Genomic DNA, 21,407 nt, shown 5'->3' on the forward strand with positions numbered 1-21,407 from the left:
AAAACCTTGGAGACCATGACCTCATGTAACTTTCCATACTCGTCTCTGTCTCCCGAAAAAGGACCAGGAGCTGAATGCAAGTTGCTTCCTCCACCACTTCAATTATCGCACGTCTTTGGATCGACAAATTGGTGGCCGAGGCAGTCAAACACGCTGTTTTGGCACCGCGAGGATCTTTCCTACCACTAAAGCGCGCGTTAGTCCATTTCTCTACCCAAGTTAGGAAACGGGGAAGTCGGAAAATTTGCTTAGAGCTGTCGATTGCCCGTGCCGTCTCTCGATGTCTCTGAATAGCTTCACTTGTTCTCTAGTGAAACAAGGAAGGACCTTGCTAAAAGGGACCCCAAGTTTTCGTGTGCGCAACACGTGCATGAGACTATTTTTGCTTTTCCGCACGTCCTTTTCGTCAATTATTGTATTTTGCTGCGATGATCTTTGGGCTTGTGATATTGATATTGATATTGATATCATAAGCTTTATGTTATTATCGTTTCGTTCAGTCGATCAAAATAAGTCGAAACAATCTTTCTTTATTTTCAAACTTTATCGTTATCATTAAAGTTATGACTATCGCTACCAATAATCCTCACTCCCAGGAAAAGTACGGAGGAACAAAAATAACCTCGCCCCCTATCCCAGTCCCACCATGTGGTCTCCCACAAACCTCAAACCTTCCAGATGAGTTCCAATCCCAACGTGCCGCCGTCACGGTTTCATCCCCTCCCCCTCAAAACAATGATCCCCAACCATCAAACCGACATCCGGTCTGTGCGGTCCCCTTTGTACCCTCTCCTATATTTTTCTATGACAAACAACATCCGAATTCCTGGATGCGTTTTCTTCCACAGGCTTAAAGTGCTGACTCGTTCGTTGAAAGGTACGAAGTAAAGTTTGATCACCACCCCCGCACGGTCCACTGCTTAATGCCCATCACCCCCGCTGCCGCCGCGGGGAGGACACCCGGAATCCCATTTTGGTATTCCAACATCTGGATTCGTGAGGCAGGCTTCCTATTCGAGGAGTGAGCGGAATCCTTCGCGGCGCGGCGGCGGAAGTCAGAGGTGGGTGGAATGGATTCCGAGTCACATGCGAGCAAGAGAGTTCGCTTGCTCCCGCGGCTTTGCATTTCGTGGGATTGCGATTTAGATTGAAGGATCGTTGATGATCTTCGAATCGGGGGTTTTATACGGAATGATGGCTTTCTTCTCATGTTTTGTACGGGAAGTTGCAAATCTTATTAACTCAGTCTTGAGTCATGTTATTGTTTATCTTCACGACCCAGATACATATATTTCCTAGTTTCTAAATACTAATACAGTACCGGTATCTAGATCTTTGCTGGGTCTGTTCGAATGTAGCTCTTTCTTAAATCGTTGTTCTGGGCCCTTTTCGTCTATCTAGATGTCCCGATTGTTTGGCAGATTGAGTTTGTTGGTTTGGGTAGAGGAGAACTCAATCTGCTTAGCTTAGGAAGATCTCTTTCCGTGCGGACGACGGAGAGATGCTCCGGGGACGAGGTTTTAGTTTTAAAATTGGGTTTTCTTTGAGTTTGTGTTTGGCGTCATGGACGTTCTTTGGCTTTTGCTTACGGGAACCGGGAACATGCTTTTCCTCGCGTCTTAATTCTTTTCTTCACTTTGCTCTCCGCCATCTCGATCGCATCTTAATCCTCGAATGCAAAGCTTAGATTTGCTTTCCCTTACAGGTAGCATCTCTTTGGCAAAGAGATTTCTTTTTCTTCGAGAATCTTGGTTGTATTTCATGCGAAATGGAAAAAGAAAATTAAGCATCGACGGCCCCACGAGGATGCACATTGTATACTCTAGGAGAGCCATTACAATTGCAAGACACTTACTCTTTCTTCACTTTAGAGTTTGTGAATGATGAGAAAGAGTGCAGCTGTAGTTTCGCTAGGCACCGTTACAACGGGCAGCTAGGTAGGAAGGTGCCTTGACACTACCTACGCGAGCTTCCTATTTACTTGAATCTACTGTACAGCTTCACTCGTTCATAAATTCCACTAGATACCGTTACAACGGGCAGGCGTTCTGATACAAGCAAGATTCCTTTTGCAGCTCCAGATCATGTCGGTAGCTCAGATGTGCTCTGTGCTGTGCTTAAGGTTCATGCAGGTGCGTCACTGTACATGCAGTACATATCATCACGGTACTGTGCCTTGAGCGGATGCAGGTTTTGGATTTGTGTTCCTTCAGGTATAGTGTTTTCTTTTCCCCGTTTTGCATTAAAGCTCATGGAGTCCGTCTGTGCGGAAGGATTCTCGACACTTAGATAAATACCGGTAGTCATCATTCATTCACATCTCCAAAACAAACAATTCTATCTCTTATCGTCACTCCATCAATAGTTCAGCCCTGATAACATAGCTACCTAACATCCCCAAGAGTATCCGTGCCCACCAGGCCGCTCCACATCAGGTGTCAAAACGCGCGCAACGGGGAAGGTCCCGGGAGTGTATCCATGACTCAGGATCCAAGGGGAGCTTTGACGGGGGAATTGGGGCCGGGCTGGTCTTGTATCGATAGTTTGGTTGATTACTGTTATCGGGTTCCCCACGACGGGCGGATAGCTCGGAGAGGTCGGAGCGTGGGTAGGGCATGGGATAGACATGGTTTGAATCCTTTTATGGGTGGGTATGAATCCTTCAATGGGAGGAGGAACGCGATACTTACGCGTAACAGTTATCGTCATAAGAAAAGGAGATAGCATAGGTAGATAGCATACAAATAAGCAGCATATTAAAGAAAAATCAGTTCTTCGGCCGTATCATTTGTCACAAGAAGATACAATCGAAGGCACAACCTCGGAGGGATCAAGCCATTTAACTTCCTCCCCCCAGAAACGAGCCTAAGAACGTCGATCCGACGTTGAACCTTACTTCTTTAAGCTCTTCCCTGGATGCCTTGACTATTCTGGGCGCATTCAAGACAAGGGGCAGGTGTTAAGCGAGGAGGAATAGTTCATGCGTTGTGTAACCGGGACAGGGTACGTATTTTCCTGTCTATTATTGACAGGGAACGGAAGAGGAGGCGTTGATGCGATCGATCGATGGATGGATGGATGGGGATAGGAAACGAAACGAAATGCGTGTGATTGTTGTGATGTATGTGATGGTGATGCAGTTGTGATGGATGGGGTGAGTTCGGGATTTGAATGGAAGTACCGTACTGTACCTACGTTAGATGGGGATAGATGCTAGGCAGATATTGGGATTTTGATGCGGGGCTGCCTAGATACCGAGCGGATTTGGTTTTGGAGGGAGATAGATGTCAATGTTCTGAGCGCAAGTACGTTAGGTAGATAGGGATGCTAAGCAGATATTGGGATTTTGATGCGCGGCTACCGAGCGGCTTTTGTTTTAGAGGGGAGATGTCAAAGTCCTGAGTACATGTTTGGAGCCCTACTAAGCAGATGTTGGGATTCTGATGCGGGGTCCGGACGCGATGTTAAGTACCGGTACCTACCGGCTAGGGACATGTCAAAGTTCTGACAGAATGACAGACGGGGCTGGGATTGTGATGCGAAGGTTGTTTCTTCACTTAGAGAGAAAGCACGAGTGAGTGTTTGGTGCTAGAATTTAAAGTTTGCTCTCTTTACGAGTTGTCGTGGATTTGGTTGCGAGTGCTGGTCTTCTTTGTTCGTTTATTCGTATACTCGGATCGATCTCACCGAGTGGCATGAACCGGAACCCTTCTAATTTTATATTCACACGTTTCTGATGCTCCACTGTGGGGAAGGGTAAAGTATATCTTGATTAAATTTCTCAACGGGCACGGTGATAGGGTCGGGAAGAGCCGTGGCTGGGTGGTGTGTGGGAGATCGAGATTTTGAGTTTGTATGAGGGTACTGTGTGACGAAGGGTTGGAGGTTGGGTTTGCGTTCCGAGTCGGAGAGAGCTTGGGTGTGCATGTTTCGAAAGATGTATACTCGTCACTGTATATTGAATTTCTTGAGTCATGAGGATGGAGGTGTGTTGCGATTTCTTTTGAGTGAATTTCGGTGCTTCTCCAGATCCATTGAACATCTTTAGGTATTAAATTAGAATTTGAGTCAAGAAAACCCTGTTATTTTTCCCTTCCTGAGGCTTCATCATTAGAGCTCGTATACAACTTAGAGTGAATCTCTTTTCGGCAGAAGGTAGAAGAGTTTTAGCCCATCATCGGCAGAAGTGAATTGCTACATCTGCAAGTTGGTACAGAGGTACAGACAGCAGGACCCCAGTTAAAAAAAAGTCTCATATCTCTGCTCTACAACCCCCATCATCACTCTTCGTTCTGCTCTCTAAACATCAAGCCTTCTTCTGTCGAGGATGGACCGGAGACCTTTGGCTTTGTGAAAGTTCTTCCGCCATTTTCTTGTTTGTAGCGAACCCGGTTCCGGCTTCGCTGTTTTCTGTCGGCGTTGTCTGCTCAACTCCTTAGTTGTTGTCAACTTCTCCATGATCAAGTTGAGGCTGACCATTGGTCATATGAAGGAATTCTCTTTTTGCTTGGCTTTAGCTCTCTCTCCCAAAATAAAAACTTTTGGCGATGTCTTCTGATTATGAATCCTCAAGCTCTTTCTACCTAGGATATCTTGCACTTCTTGTAGCCAGGCAGTAGCCAAAGTGAGATCCGTCCAAGATCTGGATCTCAATCGACCTGTAGTCGGGAGGTGCAGCTTATTGCTTTCAAGCTCACCCACAAAATTATCAAAAGTTGCGAGCAACAGAGTTGCAAAGGGGGTGGATTTGCAGATCCTCTTCGTGCCTGTCTTGGAGGTATTTGGGAATCTTCTACCCTCCGCTGGAAGCACTCAACGTCGAGGTCTCGAGCACGCCGTCTTTGTTGTCACTGATTCTACTACCGCCAAGTCTGTGGGTGTTAATATGAGATGAACAAGGTTTGTCTACTCAGAAATTGATTGCTTAGATGAATTTCACGCTTTAAGAACTTAACACCTTGATGCCAAAAGCAGTTCAAAGATTCTGAGAATGCGTGAGAACATGTTGTTTGTCCTTGACTCGATTACCAGGTCCTCACCAAAGTTCTAGAAAGACCGCACACAATGGCTTGACTGTTCACTGAATGTCTGAGAAAGGAAATACAAGAGGTCCTAAATTTCTGTCCTGAAATGAGCAGAAAGTCCGACAGGTTTCTGTACATCTAGAGTCTTGTTTTTACTCGTTCCTAAGCTACGATCCTCAAGGCAAACGCAGACATTGTGATTCCAATACATATTCTGTGATTGAGAAGATGGGGGTGTTGATACAGGGATTGTTCTATGAAGAAGATACGATCTCCGTGGTCTAGTGGACAAGATGTAGAGGACGACGAAACCTCACTCTTCTTAGAACAGATCTTGAAATAGAAGATTGGCAGCGCGATGAATGAGACAAGAGCTCAATTTGACGTCAAGCGCATTCCCGGAGAAAGAAAGTTTCATTTTAAAACATATTAAATTCTACTATGCTTCCAAAGCTCAAGTTTCGTTACGATAGATACCACAAAAGGCGTGAGACTCTAACAATCAAAACGAATCTCAATGCTCAAACTTTTCACCTCCTCATAGCGAATGGAAATCAAGTCATCCTCTTCAAGGTGAAGATCGTCTATTTCAGACTCTTCCGTCATCTGAGGGCCATTCGATACATGCTTGAGCAGTTCCGTCCATCGTGGTGGAGTCTCAGGCTTTCTGGGCTCAAGCACATCAGTCGTGGGTGCAGCTGGTTCATAACTTTCATCCTCAGCTGCTTCGTTCTCTCGGAGTAGAATAGCGAGTTGGTCACTCCACGAACAGAGGAGGTGTCCCTCGATTATAGATTCATCTTGTGGGAATGGCTGATCTAAGTAGTCTCTCGCTTAGAAGTATTTCGATGAAAGTGCCAGGGATTATATACCTGATTGATATTCTCGTTGTGTCTCTCTCGAAAGTGGTGACTGCGGAGATGTAGACATCTCAAACTGATTCATAGGCTTAGTGCTCGTGATGCATTGTAGCTCTTGCAAAAGATGGTCTTCATTGCTATCATGGGTAGATTCGGACTCGGCTGGGATCAGCATTTTTTAAAACGATGGCCTTTGAAGGGGAAAACCGAATAATGAAGGAGAAGGGTTTATACAACAAGGAAGTAGTTATTGAGAGGGGGCAGGGCAAGGCTGCACGGCTAGGCTGCCATGTCGGCTGAATGATGTGCATTGTGACTAGGATCACATGCCACTCTTCCGGTGTGCGGAAGCGAAGGGAATGCTGAGGAAAATGCGGCGCGATCATGTTCGCCGGGCTGCTAAGTAGTGTAAGTTAGAAAGGTGAAGTAGAGACAGTATTAGATGGGTGAAATGGGGATAATGTTCAATAAACAGCAAAATACATTTCCATTTGCAAATCATCGTGCACAAGGCACTGTTTTCAAAAGACGCATCGCTATCTGCATGACTCTGATTCCCAATCTCCGACCGCCTCAAGACAATCGAGGAAGATATCTATCCCAATACGACCAAGGAACCTCTGTATAAACACTCTCTGGCATTTTCCTGAAGCAAAGGAAGATCTGCACGACGATGATAAGACGGGACATCATGTATACCGAAATAGCAACCAAAGTAAATACAGCCTCATGGCCGTCTGAAGTCCAACCCATCCCCGCAATGAAGAGCAACGCACAGGAGGGAAGGACGGCAAGACAAGACAATCTCCAAAGCCAGAGTTCGACATGACTGGGAAATAACCAATTCCATGCAGCGAGATGTATCGCTACGATTAAAACAGCAAGGCTAGCCATAATGTACCAGCTGTACAGGCGAAAGATATCGGCTTGAGAGATTTAGTTTTCCTTCTTGACATTGAGGGTGGGGAGAAATACGGTAAGTGCGATCATCCTCAAATCTCACTCTATCGTTGTTGTAGTCGGACGTTAGGTTGTGTTTGCTAACCACTTTCAAAACATGGGATTGTGTGGACTCGGGAAATGTAATAACACTGCGATGCTCGATATCATATGGCTTATTCCACCAAAAGCCGTACGATACCAGAGAGCACAAGACAAAGGCGCAAGTGCTCAACTCCAACTCGGAGATACCTAGAAGATAGTTCAGCATGACTTCAAGGCAAGAATGACTCAATTGCGTACTTGCACCTCCAACTGTTCTTCCTATACATTCTAGCACTAGCCACAAAGACTGCACAATTGCGAGGGTGGCTGTGAAGCTATCCGTTTTGCTGCGATCTTTAATGTCTACATCGGATGGTAGCTGCTCCACTACTTCGCTCCAACCATAACGATCCATCAGTTCTGGGAGACTTTCCCACCTAAGCAAAGCTAGACCCTCAGAGGTTGTGGTAGCCAAGCCGCCCATGTTGATGAAATGTGCTTGCACCATCGAACAACTAAATATTGTGTCAACTTCAGTCAGATCAAGACGGCCAAACTCCACTTACTAGTATCCCTTTGCCTTCATGCGGAGACAAATTGACCTGGACTCACTCCAGTCGCTGACTGCTCTAGCAGATATAAACTCAGGGGACATGATCGCGAGGACCATCACTCCCAATGCCCTGAGCCTTTTTCTGTAGAAAGGCCACTGTCTCCAAGATGCAAGGTGCTCATTCTCCGAGCATACATTGTTGTGAACGACTTTATAAGTGCAAAGCAGAATGACCGCAAAACAAGACCAAAGGATAGTATGTGTATTTCTCGTCGAGGCGCCAGATACCCATCCACATACACCGTTGCCTAGATAACCCGACCCACATGCAGAGTCGCCTGGTGAAGTTGTCGATGTTGCTGATGGAGACGAGGCTGTAGCAGAAATTGTCGTTGAGGCTTGGACATTGGTGGCTGCAGAGGCAATGAGCAACGAGAGCGTAATCCGCTCGAGGAAATGCTTCGAAATGATCATTATTGACGGCGTCGATCGCGAGGGAAAAGTTTGACAAGTCTAGAGAAGTATGGCGCGAAAAGAGAGACGTGTATGTGTTGGCGCATGAGGTGCTTCACGACAGCGAGGCTACAGCCACCAGAGCGGCTGTGCAAGCCATGAAACTTCGAGTCGCACGAATCATACATAGACATTATAATCGGGCGTTCTTGATGGCAGTACATGCACATCTCCGGGGCTGGAGCAACGTCGTCGAGACTAGACACCTAGGAGTAAATTGGCCATACCTGCCGACAGGGATTTTGTCTCGTGTCTTGTCCCGTCTTCAAAGTCTGGAATAAAACATCGCAGGAATCTTGCGTCGACAGAAAAAGAAAAGTTAAAGACGCTGCAATGTGAATGTATGTGGCGGGCTGAGCACTCCAAGAAGATCACTTGTTCTTACGTTAGACGTCTTTTGTGCTGCAGAATGTCACTGGAGTATGATTTGATGCTTTCATAAATCGCATGGCATTTCATGCCGTTTATGAATTGATGAGGAAGAGGACGAGGACGAGAAGATTTCTAAACCCAACGGATTTGCCGAGGCTTAGCGTAGCCTTAAAGTCACTTCCCAACGCGTAGATTTCGCGACGATGAGAGCCCAGGAGTTCATGCTCCCGCGCACGACTGTTATTTCGGTGCGTTTCTGCATCAGCATAATTGCTTGAAGACTGAGCATCGAAGTATGCATCACGCCTTGGGTTCGTTATTTCTTGGCTGTCACGTCTGCATGTCTTGCTAGGAAAGCCAAAGAGCTGATTTCTATCACTATGCTTGTGGACCTCCTTGCCACCGTCGCTAGCTATCTACGAACGCTACACGAACGGCAGACGATAAAAGCGTATCTACGAGATGAATAGCAAAGACCGTCTGCGGCTTGCGGGCGCAGTTGAAATCCAGCGCCTCGAAACACTTCACAACCCCTATCGTTGAGCACGAAGCCTTCCGCCGAATCTTCGACAGCAGAACCCTCGCTAAGTTTCACCGAGAAAATTAGAGCACAAGGAAAGAAGAGCAAAGACAAAAGAAATACGATGGACCCCATATCGTACGCCTCAACCACATGCCACATGCCTGAACACAGTCTGGGCTCAGCGTGTGCTGATATAGCTGGAGATAATGCGCGATCCGCCCAGGTCAAGATATTTTACTGGTGGTGGAACAAGCTATTCAGGCTTGAAGACTGTGTGCAGTGCGATTTAAGACCAATGGTCGTCAATGGGCATTATACGGAAGGACATGTTTCTTCATTTGGTATAATCGCAGACATATCTGGCTTCGTCTTTGGCACACCTACACTGGCATGCAAACAGGTGCTTGACGACCCACTTGCCTGGAATCATCCACTTCATCTTGAGGCATATGGGGATGCTATTCTCCGGTGACCTTCTTGTGGGCGAGATAGAGTGCTCGACGAGATCTGGATTTCCAGTTTGGAGAAGGCCATGAGATGACAGCCAAGAAGATGCCCAACATACTTCGACCGTCGTTGGACACAGATCCAGGAAGTCTCTTCGAACTCAAGATTCTATCAAAGAAGAGAAGTTGGCAGGAAAGCCCCGTCCGGGCTGAGGCTTACTCGATCAGTTGAGATACTTCGAAGTTGCTTGCCGATCGATGATAATGAGAGTATCCTGGGAAGCTGTAAGCACGGTCTCAGGGTCTGAAAGTGTTCATAAATACAGGTATGATTCAGTAGCATACTCTTCTGATCTACTTACATTGAGCTCTAGAATGCCTACCGCTTTCTCATGTCTTGTTTTCATTGTTTTCATCGTCCCTGGCGGAGGAATGGTTCATTTTCTTCAAGACAGCCTCCTAGCAGACCCTTTTTCTGAGTCTTCGCCCCATTTTCCAACGTTAATCATTAAATGTAGGCGAATAAACGAGTCTGCGAATCACTTGCAAGTCCGCTAGATTAGAATACGAGTCTGCTCAACTCCCGAGCACCTGGCGATTGGTCAGAGATTGTGCCTAAATTGGGCTAATTATCCATCTATATTGCTCTTTCGTTTTCTAGTTGCTAGATGGCCTACTGAACCAATCGTGGTGCCTGCGCCGTGTCAGACATGTATGCTATACAGTCTCACGGAAGCCTAAAATTCTCTTGATTGCATGCGTTCAATGAAATCCGTATTGATTCGCGATATTTCCCTTGTACTTTCGAGCTTGTGGGTATGGGATCCATATGAAAGACCACAATAGGGCGAGATTGTCGTCGGGCGAGTTCAATCGCACGTACACGTTACAAAGCATTCGGCGTCCTGCATTGGGGGCCTAAGCAATTCCAGCTCGTAATCATTTCTCGCACCACCCTTCATATACTTAGCTATGACTTGGTACTTGTTTGCTCATCCGTTTACATTCGTTTACATCGGATACAAATTAAAACGTTGTTGGCGACTTCACGTTCTTCAAAGGTGTTATATGTGATTTTTTTCGCCTTGCTTTAGGCTTCTACGTAAGAAACCTTCTCGAGAGCTGTAACAGCATGGACTGAATGCTTATATACGTAGCACCTACTACTAGAAGCATGTCGTCTAATACAACAATCCATACCGGGTTCTGGACCAACTACTCCAAAGGAGCAGTAATTGGAGCAACGCTCACACTTACCAATCGGAATGGCGGTGTATTGATTGCAGCACTTGCTATCTTCATCCAGGTGTGTCCATCACTGCTCTTTAGACCTCAGCTAACCTCCGCACCAGCTCATTGGCGGGCAATCCTGGGGCATCATAAGTTTTATTGTGCATCAACGACGAACAACGACTCTTGCTAGAGATGGTCTACATCACCAACAACAAGCGGTGTTGAGAAACAACAATTCTGATGCCAGCTTTACCTGGCAATTTAGCAGAATAGGATGGGCATGGCGATCTCGTGCCCTGAGGCCTTACCGACGATCTCTTCTTTTTATCGTGATGGGGGTTCTTCATCTCGTAGCCTTTGGAGCTGCTGGCATCTTAGCTTCGCACATTATCACTGCTGGAGACGAGGTAACTGTAGCTCGGAGCAGTAGATGTGGTCCATGGGTCTCAGTTACGGAGAGCGGCAGTGACCCGATTTCAGACGCACACATACTTCAAGCAAGTTATATTGCAACGCTCGCACGAGCTGGCCAGCAATATGTCCAAGATTGTCCTGGAGACTCTCAATCCCTACCCGAGTGCAACATGTTCAAGCGTTCGCAATTGCCTTGGGTATCAAGAGCAAATACTTCATGCCCTTTCGATGATCTCTGTCTTGGCCCTCTCAACAGTGGTTTATCTCTGGACACAGGCCTGGTTGATTCGCGCGACGATCTTGGCATCAACGGTAGAGAAGGTGATCGGATTCAATGGAGGAAGAACATAACGTGTGTGCCAATCACCACAGACGGTCATAGCAAAAATGGCACTAGCTTCGTAAACTACAGATATCCGTATTACAGAGGCCGCAATGCCTTCAACTATACAGCCATATTTACGGACCTCGTTATACCCTCAATTACTCCATGTTGGGATTTCCTGACCCTAGTTTCACCAATGCAACTTATCTGTATACAAACTACCCAGATATCAGGGTGCCCGAATACCCGTCACCGATACCTCTATATATCATAGAGTAAGTTTGGTAATACCTATCTTTCTCCACGATAGATCTAATGCTTTATAGGCAAGAGTCACTCATGACCTTTAACCCTATTCCAGCACTATCTATTCTGGATACTGACCTTTCTTTATACTTTACTACAGTACAAACATGGTATACAGCGCCAAGCGATGATCTCTGGCTACCCGCTCATCTAGCTCTATTTGAAAACTTCCAAGCAAGCTCTGGACCGATCGTTCGGAAGGAAATATACTTTCCGGATAACCAGGTAACAGTCCTGGCTTGTTTGGAGCAACAGCAGATCTGCAACCCTACACCGCTCGTTAACAACACGAAACATTGCACGCGCTTTCAACCCATCTTTACAAACTTTGAAGAGCTTCAAGACGTATTGAGCACTTCGCGTCAGATGAGGCTAGCATATTCATTGTTGAATTCATCTATGCAATCATCGCTTGCCTATACCATCGACGCCATCCCACTACTCGCAGAAAGTCTTGGAGATGGGGCACTATCTTTGCCCATATCTCCCATCCAATGGATCCTTGAGACCGAAAATTGGTTTAAGGTCGGTCTGTACATAATGCAGCGGCTTACGGTGGACTTTGCTACTAGCCCGCCTTCTCAATTTTCACAGTTCATCCCATTAAATCAATGGAATAATGATACCGACCTGCGCTGGATGTGCGACAATCAAATTCTGAAGCGCAGGGATTACACAAACTTTCACAGCCTTTCCATCGGATTTATATTCGGATTTGGTGTACTTGTCTACGCAATTAATCAAAGTCTCGAGACGACTGTAGGCTGGGTACGCTTGAAATGGAGAAGTGGGCGGTGGAGACAACGGGCTTGGTGGGCTGACGGTACTCTGCAGTTGCAAAGACGTGCATTTGAAGGCATGGGTATTAAGGACTGGGAATTGGATGAGTGGGACAGGGTATGACCGAAAAGGGCAGGGTGTTTAGTGCGTTGAGAAATTGGGATGAAATGCTTCCACACTCTGTGAAACTCAAAAACACAGCTGTGGTTGGGACGAACAAGACTTCAGTAAGCGAGGTGGCTGAGGAAGATAAAGACATTGTACAGGTGGCTTCTAGCAGTCCCCCTCGTAAGGAGGTGGCGAGAGACACCAAGAGTCCCAGACCATACTCTGTTTAGGTGGCACTCTGGAGCAAGGTAAAACCTGGGGTGGATTTACTACTTGTCTATTTGTATTCTTCCCGATGTGGCGATCTCCTATATTCTAATCAGTACGTGTGGACAAAGACATGACGTACATTTGAAGTAGAGTATGGAGAGGGGATCAGAATTGATGAGGACCTTCATTTCATATCTGCAATGGGCAGACTGGAGAAAAGCCAATCGACTAAGCTTTCGGTTCTTTTACCAGAACACATTCAGAGCGAAAACAAATACAGGTATAATGCGGTTTAGGGAACAACTTATTCTTCTTACAGAGCTCTACTCACCTTCAGATTGATCCCAGCGTCCCCAAATTGACTTCTGTTGCCCATCTGTTGCCCGGCAGCAACCATATGCCGCGCATAATCCATCATCTCGTCCAGCATATTCTCAGAAGTCATTTCTCCCTTCATCTTTCCCTCTAGCAACAGCGCATGATACGCAGCTTGACTAGTACTCGCTGCAGTATGTGGCCTGAACCCAGCAACCGCGTCGCCAACCAGTAATAATTTCCCATCGAAGAAGGATGCTTGGGGTGACAGCACATCTGTGATAGCTTGCACGAAAGGTAGTTGTGTTGCGCATACTAAGTCCGAAAAGGCTTCTGGTAGTACGTCCTGAGCATGTTGCTTTTGTTGAGTCCATAGTCTGTCTTGGATCTTGCCTGCTGGCATCGTGGTGTGATGAAAGTGGCCGTCGGAATCGGTCATCAGATCTTTGTATTCTGGTGAGTCGGAGGGATAGTTGCAGTACCAAACCCAGTTTATGAGACGTTTTCCTGGCTCTAGAGAACCGTTCTCGCCAGGGATGAGATATCTGCTCCAGTTAGAGAGAGATTATGTGACAGGAGAAAGTACCACTTACGAAAGGATCTGAATGCCGCTTCCGTGGAAGAATGTGAATTTGTCCACGAAGGTCTCCTTCAGCAATTCACTGGCCTCGCTCTCTACTACCGTACCTCTCCACGCCACGTATCCGACATACTGTCTCTCAACCTCCGGTAATAGAAGTCGTCTCACAGCCGAACTTGGCCCATCTGCAGCGATCACCATCTCGGAACTTTCTTTCCCACTTCCACCATCTTTCTCCTCATACTCAACCTCGACTTGTTGCCCCAAATCTTTCACATTTATCACTTTCCTCCCATAAACATACTCCGCTTTTCCTTCGCCGTCTTGTCTCTCGGGAACCTCACAATACCCACTCTTCACACCATCAAAGCAAGCTCTCAGACAGAAATACAACAGATCCCAACTGACCATCCTCTGGCCTCTGTGATCCTGATTCAAGACCCCTCCATCTCTCCTCAATGTCTGTCGCAGCAAAGAATCAACATGGAACTTTCGATTGACGTTTACATGTCGGGAGAAGAATTCTTGGGCTTCGGAACCGAAGACGATTCCTGCTCCTTGGTCTTGGAGGAGGGAAGTAGGTGAACGTTCGAAGATGCGGACGTGGTGACCGAGACGTTTGAGGGCAAGGCCTGTCATGAGACCGGCGAGTGAACCGCCTACCTATTACGATGAGTCTTTGGCAATATCTTTCGATGATTTCACTTACGATGATGATATTTTTGGGATGACTTGGTGTCATGATGTTTGGCATTTACGATGTGATATTCTTGGTGTCGAGAGGTCTTTCTTTATCTTTCAAGAATTGTTATTCTTGTATTTATTGATAAAGATTTTCATTTCATATCCTTAAGTCCATTACATTGCTTATAAACTGGGATATATTATGTTTACGTCATCTCGCCGATATCTCGGCGAGCGGTTCCGAGGTGTTGATCCTCCCCCCTTTTTCTCGAACCGAGGATTCAAATATTGTTTTGTTCTAAAGGCCTCATGGTGCGAAATAGAAGCTACTATCTAGATCTGTCCATATGAGATTGATCATGAAAGTATGCACACTTCAAGTCGGTGGGTTGTCGTCTCAATTTGGGATGACATAGGTACTCTTCCAAGCGTGAATGAAGTACGATGTATTTTTTGCAATTCAATTTATAGACCGATTTTGGGTCATCTATAATCAGACCTTGCAGATAGTTTCACCATGCAACACAGTGAACCATGCATCTTCATCCTGACCCCATTGTCTCCAAGCATCCGCAATATCCCGCAAATCTTCCTGCTTGCAATGGCCTCCTTCAATTGCAAAGTCTCTGAAAGAAGATTCCAGTGTTCTCTTTGGCCAGATTCCACTCCAGTACTCAATCTCATCCTTTGAAGCATATAACCAAGTCCCAACCGAACATTTAACGTCCTCAGCCTTGAACCCCGCTTCTTTCGCCCAGACATGGATTCGACTTCCAGGATGTGGATTCGAACCTCTTGCTTTTGCAACCCTCATGTAAAGTTGTTTCCACTTCGTCAGTCCTTCAGACTGCGGATACCAAGTCATGTCTGCACTTTCTCTACAAGCCACGATTCCACCCTTTTTCGCCACCCGTTTCATCTCCCTCAGTCCTTCCACCGGATCTCGGATATGCTGCAAGACCTGATGAACATGGACGACGTCAAAGCTGCCGTTCTCAAATGGTAGGTTATGGATATCAGCAACCTGAAAATCGATATTGGTCACTCCTTGTTCTGCTGCAAGGGCACGAGCATTTTCCAGTGGCTCTGGTTTGTACTCGACACCGGTTACATGGCCTTCTGGGACGAGCTTCGCTAGGTCTGTAGTGATGGTTCCCGGGCCGCAGCCAATATCGAGGATCTTGAAATTGGATTTGAGATGTGGAATAAGATATGGGATGGAGTTTCTGGCAGTGCGCCAGGAGTGAGTGGCGAGGACGGAGGCGCTGTGGTCGGACACGTAGACGCTGTCTTTGGACATGTTTGAGTACTCGCAGTGATCCTGCCTTGAATGTTTTTGAGATATGGTTTTCGTATCAAACGTTCTTTGAAGGACGTTCAATGGAACGGGGAGATGCAGGCAGCAATGACGATCTCGGAATGAGAAGGCGCGAAGCCGAATCATTGTCACGTGGGAGTTTCACATTCAAGGTAGAGTATCTATAATGAAGAGGAAAAATATCTATGTGTGTCCCTGGAATTATACTAGACCCTCGCTCTTGACCGGTAGCAGCGCCAAAGACATGCCCGTATCACTTCTCCTTTTCTCAGAACTTATTCTTGATTTCGAACGCTGTCTTCTCATCATCCTTTAAGACATTCCTGAATTTCCATTTCTGCCATATTGTCCATATTGCAAACACTGCTACAGTGAGTGGGATGGTTACCGCCAAGTAGTACCACCACTTCTCAGACACTTGAAATTGTTGATTCCCCATGCCATCTTGCTGAAAGTTGAAGAATGTCATGCTGAAGATGGCCTCTCAAATTTAGTTGCAGATATTGAAGAAATGATAAGCAAACTCACTGATACGAACGTCCCAGGCAAGAAGAACATGGTCACTGCGGCTATAGTGATCATCGACGAGCTATCCCGTTGAGCTTCGTGTGCGATGGCTTTGGTTGCACTCGAGATTTGAAGGTTGATATCGTTATCTGCTTGAGTAGACAGATGGAATGCCTACATTATATCAACGAGGTGTTGCTGTTTCAAAGCTTTGCGCATACCAGGTTGATGCGGATGTTGATCCTATCCCGAAAACTTCCAACCCACCTCCCTGCTTTCGTCGTCGTTGACAAAATCTGCTCTAGCTTATCTGTGTTTCGAAGCTGTTCACTTGCCTTGTCATTATTAATCACTGTTGCAATTCTGCGGCTAGCCTTGATTAGAAAGCCAATCAACTCTTCAAGATCACACAAGTATTCCTTTAGCGAGTAGAGTGCAGAAGATAGCCTATGTAAGCTTTCGGATTTTGCTTTCGGTTGCAGATTATGAGGACCATTCTCCTGATACTTTTAAGCTCTATCGGGTACCCATGGGCTGTGTTCTCACCTCCTGCAGGACCCCATTTCTTAAATGACCTCCTTCGCTGCTCAAGCCTTCTAAGCAGTGCGGCAAGACGAGTTCGTGTATTCTGAAGTACCTGCAAGCAGCTGGGAGCCCAAGGTTTTGGATCAAAGGGTTTAAGATGTGCGTTGCACGTGGTTTTGCATTGACCCAAATGTTCGTGATCGTGTTTCTCTGGATCTCATATTTCGAATACAGGAACGAACGGCCAAGCCACCTCCCATTAAAGTATCTGTAAAATATATCTGACGTTTTGTTAGCATGAAGATGGTGGCGGATTGATCTTAGCATCGATAATGAATCGAACCTATGCTCAAACATTTTCCATTCTCATCCTTAGTGACAAACAACCCATTCCCAAGTCTGATCCAATGTTGCGTCTCTACCAATCCTCGAACAAATACTGGTCTGATTTTCATGGTGTTGCACAATAGCTCCATGTCTGTAGCAGTAATGCCAATAGATGTCTCATGCCCATTGGGGACGCTCCATGGAATCAGGCTAGAACAGTATTCAGCGAAAAACTGAACCAACCCTCGATCTTGAGAGGCTTACAAGGTTCGGATCGTGACAGCAGCAGTGGATGTGTGTATGATCTCCTGCGGACCAAGAAATCAGGTAAGCGCTAAGACATTCACATTTAGAGTTCGTACCTGCAGCTTAGCTTTGAGGGAATGACTCTGCAGGACGGTTTCTTTCCCTAAAGCAAACTATTTAGCCCACAGTCAATACACGAGTTTGACAACCATCATTCACATTCACTTTGAGTTCCAAACGACTCGAGTAGAGTGATCTCGGAATTTTGAGCAAATCGACCGTTGTCGAGGCCATACTGGATAGCCTCGCGCATATCTGTGGAAACATCCTCTGCAGTCATGGTTCCAATGAGTTCTAGACTGGAAGAAGTGAAACAAAAAGCGATGTTTTCGAGATAAATATGATTCTTAATCCTCAGCAACACTTTACTGCGAAATGATCATGTTTTCAACCGACTAGGCATCGATGGGGAGACAAGGCTATGCCGTCGGGGTGCTTTGAGATAGATAGGCGTTATCGTGTCATGTGCCAGTACGGCCAGTAGCAAGGCTTCAGCCAGATGTGGCTTCCATTTCGTGTGGTCGTGTGGCTGCTCAGCCTGGGTTGCAGTGCATGAAGCCACAGTTTATATACACGTGATCAGCCTCATTCTCGACCACTTGTAGGTATTCATTAGTCAATGTGATAAGAGAAACAATATCTTCCGCTAGTCTCAAATTAGTTGAAAGTAAGACGGATACTGTAAGAATAAAAGTGAGGCTCGTTAGTTTTAGTCTATAGACTAGAAAATTGCGTGAACTTAATTTCGTTAAAAGGAAATTCGTTATCGAGCGAGTGTTCCAAAAAAATATAGCTTGTACTTCTATTGTAGTAATTAGTTAAGCGATCTTGACTAATAGATTATAGTTTCGTGTAAGTGAATATAGCAAATATCCGGCTAACCTGCACCGTGCCGAACATGGATTGTCTAGCCGGTAGCAATAAGATTTGAGACGGAAACGAGCGTCAGGCAAGCTAAGAACAATGTTGCTCAAGTGAGACTTCTCATCTTTATTGGCCTTTGCTCGCGTTTCAAAGCATGCAAGGCAATGTAGCTTTTGTCCGGCGAGCCGGTTCTCTCGCTTAACCCCTATTTCACACTCTAGGGCTGAGACAAAGGTGGCCAAGTATTGCAGAAGATGTTTCGAACCATACCTCGGCCCGTTCTTGAAAGGCATCGCAAATGGCATTCAGTGCTATGTGGGGCAGCACTGAGAATGCCATTTTCCAAAGAAGAGCTCTCTTTTCGGACTTTGATAAGCAGGACAGGGTTAACTTGACATTTTGTCCCCTGTGGCATCAACGTCTTTTTCAAATCCTTATATTTCTCAATTTTCTACAGGAATAAGTTTCTTGGCTCTCGTCCTGTGAGCGCCGAATTTGACTGGTGATAAATAGTAAACGCTTATGTTCCACGCGTCCGCCTTCTCTCGGTCCGACGCTCTTCTCCGACCGCTCTTCCAAGGTGGCTCAGGTCAAAAGGCGCCAACAGCCACCAGCCATCGGGCGCTGTGGCTGAAAGTGACGTCCTGACCTCCATAGCATCTAAGACACTTTCGAATGCGAACCATCGTAACCAGGAACCAGAATGTTCTCTGCACCTTGTCACACCGCGTCACAACGATTTTTTATTACGATGTACCTTTTCGGGGTTTCCGAGAGAGAGATCTCAAGCGCAAAAGCCGATGAAACATGCAATTACTGACATGAGTTGCAATAATGGGACGCAGTTTCTCATGGTGACTTTGAAGACCACGCGGTATAAAACCTTCAACCTGCCTTGCCAGTCGAACACAACTGTGCCCCGCTATTGACCTCTTGAAGGGAAGGTAGGACTGCGAGAACCTCATAGTACTCGGGTGAATATGTTCAGGGGCTCAGCGTATATTTGAGCTTCGAACGCATATCTCATACTGCTGCTCCGCATTCTCAAGCCTCTAGACTTCATGATTCAACGTCTATTTCTTGAGGCATCTAATCATTTCCACCAAGTACCACAGGATGGGGCTGTGCTGTGGGTGCCAAGATTTGGGGTCCCCTGCCGATCAACACCCCTTTCCGCCCTATGTGCAGCATTTTACACGCTAACACAACCCCGCCAGATCTGCCTTGCCCCTGAGTCCTCGGTGAACTTTCTAAGCCCTTGTGCGTCGGGCACAGCAAATAGAAGCTCGATGATGGCAAGGTGGACCTTCTTTATAGCCGGGACGGTGCACTTTTGGGGTTTATCCGGACGAGACGAGACTGCTGTTGACCCCTGGGCCCTGGACCAGTTCTTGCCCATCTTAGCAATTCCATGGTATCAACTCTCCGTCTTTCTTCTCGCTGCTCATTTCTCTCCATTCCTCTTACCTCCATTCGCTCATTTCCCAACGTTCATTGCTCTCGGACAGGATGGTCATTAATACGCTCGCTCAAACTACATCTATTGAACCAACTGGAGCCAGACCTGTTCATCCTGACCACAGCCTTACCATACATACGACACCAAGTCGCTCCCATTTGGACTTTTTCTGCAGCTTATCAGGCACACTCGCAAGTCAAACGATGACCACCCTTCCTCTACGCCATTCAGTCTATCCACTGGCGGTTTAGTGAATACCCCCAACTTCAATCTTTGGGTTCGGTAGCTTGCATGACAATGGAATTCATACCCTATCGCCTCAATCCTCAGCAATGGCTTCGTGCGGACCAGATTATGCAAGATGAAGCCAGCAAGCCCTACGAGTCAAGGCCTGCTGTCAAGGTTGTGGTCAATCGGACACTTGGAACAAGTTTCAACAATGTCTTCAAGTAAGTTCATCTCTGTTATAACCTGTTGCGTAGTCGAGGACTGACTCATTGTTCGAATATAGGACGCCTACATTCAATGCGGTCAAGAAGCGATACGAAACCTATTTTCTGGGAAAGATGGGGTCACATGGTCGATCTTTGGTGGAACTAGGGAATGAAATGATGGACTTAGGTTCCATGAAGCAGCTCATGTGCACGCCATCTGAGCTGGCTGAGGATATCAAGAACAATTATTTCAAGAATAGGTAAGGAGTCTTCTGGTCATTTCAGGGCTATTGCTGACGGGTCAAACCCATAGTCCGAGTGCATTACATACCCGAGAAGCCATCGAAAGTCGTTACAGGACATATTTCATGAAGTGGATGGATGCGGATGAGATGATGAAGTACGCAGCCCAACCGACAGATAATCTTGGAATACGATTCCGGATTGGAGCTGTGGTTGATCATATCAAAACAACTTTCTTCCCTATGGAGTAAGCTCAAGTCTCTTCTCCGCTCACAAATAGAGACTAATAGCTACAGCCCATTAACAACGGAAACAAATATTCAGGACCGATACTGCAGGCTCTGGCTGGGAGGTGTCATGACTGCTACAGAAGTTGAAGCATATGATCAACAGTGCATCGACCAAGAGTGGTCGACACTGCCCCGAGAAACGAACGTATCTCGGCCTCCTCATCAACCAACCAACGATTTTGAAACCGCACAAGAGAGTATATCGAGTACTTTACCACTTGGATTTCCACGTCCACCATCCCAACAATCAGTCGTCCCACCGAATTCGTCTCCACCCCCACAACAATCTGTCGCCTGGAGCGCATCTGTACAATCGCAACCACTCGCAACGCCCTCCCAAGTCCACGATAGTCTTGAGCCTACAAGACAGTCTAGTGTGAACTCCCACAAACGTATACGAGGAAATAGTTACGACAGCAATGCCATCACATCAAATACTAGCTATATGGGCCGAAGCAACAGCACAAACTCCCCCCTCGAATCTCTCCCTCCATTCCAGAAACTCCAGAGGGAGCTTCGAGACTCAGGATTCTTCTCCAGCAGTAGCTCTAGTGACTCGAGGTCACTCATTTCACGCATGAGTCGTCTTTCCATCGAGGTCAAGCCATGCACGATGAACCACTCACTTGCGTCGTCCGATAATCCCTGCTCCGTGTGTCAATACCCGGAGCTTCAACCAAAGCCCCGTGTGTATGTTGCTCCAGAATATGCATCACCACAGCGTGCTGATGTCGTTGATGCGGATGAGATGGATAATGGGATACTGACTGGCAATGCGAATGCGAAGAGTTTATGATGATACGATGTTGCATGGCGTTTCTTTTTGGAGCATAGAGCTCAACTCTTTTTCAGCATTGTTTTGGTTGCCTTATACCTTGCATTTTATCCTGTAACTTTTATTTCT

At 46.4% G+C, this 21,407-nt stretch overlaps 8 protein-coding genes across 8 annotated transcripts; 2 read left to right on the top strand and 6 right to left on the bottom strand.

Moving 5' to 3' along the window:
* Positions 1–2,229: 2,229 nt before the first annotated feature.
* Positions 2,230–2,703, bottom strand: LY89DRAFT_692368 (uncharacterized protein). The gene has a single exon (XM_018216526.1). The coding sequence runs from the start codon at positions 2,626–2,628 to the stop codon at positions 2,389–2,391; it is 240 nt and encodes a 79-aa protein (XP_018060904.1). The 5' UTR covers positions 2,629–2,703; the 3' UTR covers positions 2,230–2,388.
* A 2,765-nt stretch (positions 2,704–5,468) lies between these two features.
* Positions 5,469–6,134, bottom strand: LY89DRAFT_726435 (uncharacterized protein). Its single transcript, XM_018219055.1, has 2 exons — positions 5,897–6,134; positions 5,469–5,842 (listed from the first exon to the last, which is right to left on the bottom strand). The coding sequence occupies exons 1-2, from the start codon at positions 6,057–6,059 to the stop codon at positions 5,520–5,522; spliced, it is 486 nt and encodes a 161-aa protein (XP_018060905.1). The 5' UTR covers positions 6,060–6,134; the 3' UTR covers positions 5,469–5,519.
* Positions 6,135–6,386: 252 nt separating this feature from the next.
* Positions 6,387–8,393, bottom strand: LY89DRAFT_790414 (uncharacterized protein). Its single transcript, XM_018223367.1, has 4 exons — positions 7,435–8,393; positions 7,127–7,383; positions 6,860–7,075; positions 6,387–6,810 (listed from the first exon to the last, which is right to left on the bottom strand). The coding sequence occupies exons 1-4, from the start codon at positions 7,893–7,895 to the stop codon at positions 6,458–6,460; spliced, it is 1,287 nt and encodes a 428-aa protein (XP_018060906.1). The 5' UTR covers positions 7,896–8,393; the 3' UTR covers positions 6,387–6,457.
* A 2,056-nt stretch (positions 8,394–10,449) lies between these two features.
* On the top strand, positions 10,450–12,818 carry LY89DRAFT_769160 (uncharacterized protein; the record flags this gene model as incomplete). Its single annotated transcript, XM_018221808.1, has 3 exons — positions 10,450–10,581; positions 10,628–11,495; positions 11,579–12,818. The coding sequence occupies 3 exons, from the start codon at positions 10,450–10,452 to the stop codon at positions 12,454–12,456; spliced, it is 1,878 nt and encodes a 625-aa protein (XP_018060907.1). The 3' UTR covers positions 12,457–12,818.
* Positions 12,671–14,371, bottom strand: LY89DRAFT_692372 (FAD/NAD(P)-binding domain-containing protein). Its single transcript, XM_018216527.1, has 4 exons — positions 14,256–14,371; positions 13,560–14,209; positions 12,983–13,511; positions 12,671–12,749 (listed from the first exon to the last, which is right to left on the bottom strand). Exons 1-4 carry the CDS (start codon positions 14,286–14,288, stop codon positions 12,711–12,713), a joined length of 1,251 nt encoding a protein of 416 aa, XP_018060908.1. The 5' UTR covers positions 14,289–14,371; the 3' UTR covers positions 12,671–12,710.
* Positions 14,372–14,659: 288 nt separating this feature from the next.
* Positions 14,660–15,610, bottom strand: LY89DRAFT_712519 (ubiE/COQ5 methyltransferase). The gene has a single exon (XM_018217985.1). The coding sequence runs from the start codon at positions 15,528–15,530 to the stop codon at positions 14,724–14,726; it is 807 nt and encodes a 268-aa protein (XP_018060909.1). The 5' UTR covers positions 15,531–15,610; the 3' UTR covers positions 14,660–14,723.
* Positions 15,611–15,739: 129 nt separating this feature from the next.
* LY89DRAFT_632689 (uncharacterized protein) lies at positions 15,740–17,609 on the bottom strand. The gene is made up of 8 exons (XM_018211314.1): positions 17,373–17,609; positions 17,270–17,316; positions 17,172–17,215; positions 16,924–17,117; positions 16,602–16,861; positions 16,277–16,555; positions 16,077–16,229; positions 15,740–16,029 (listed from the first exon to the last, which is right to left on the bottom strand). The coding sequence occupies exons 1-8, from the start codon at positions 17,491–17,493 to the stop codon at positions 15,817–15,819; spliced, it is 1,311 nt and encodes a 436-aa protein (XP_018060910.1). The 5' UTR covers positions 17,494–17,609; the 3' UTR covers positions 15,740–15,816.
* A 2,102-nt stretch (positions 17,610–19,711) lies between these two features.
* LY89DRAFT_405612 (uncharacterized protein) lies at positions 19,712–21,407 on the top strand. The gene is made up of 4 exons (XM_018207293.1): positions 19,712–19,985; positions 20,048–20,230; positions 20,284–20,460; positions 20,510–21,407. The coding sequence occupies exons 1-4, from the start codon at positions 19,828–19,830 to the stop codon at positions 21,297–21,299; spliced, it is 1,308 nt and encodes a 435-aa protein (XP_018060911.1). The 5' UTR covers positions 19,712–19,827; the 3' UTR covers positions 21,300–21,407.

This window comes from Mollisia scopiformis (genome assembly GCF_001500285.1).
Source record: "Mollisia scopiformis unplaced genomic scaffold LY89scaffold_42, whole genome shotgun sequence".
Classification (NCBI taxonomy): domain Eukaryota; kingdom Fungi; phylum Ascomycota; class Leotiomycetes; order Helotiales; family Mollisiaceae; genus Mollisia; species Mollisia scopiformis.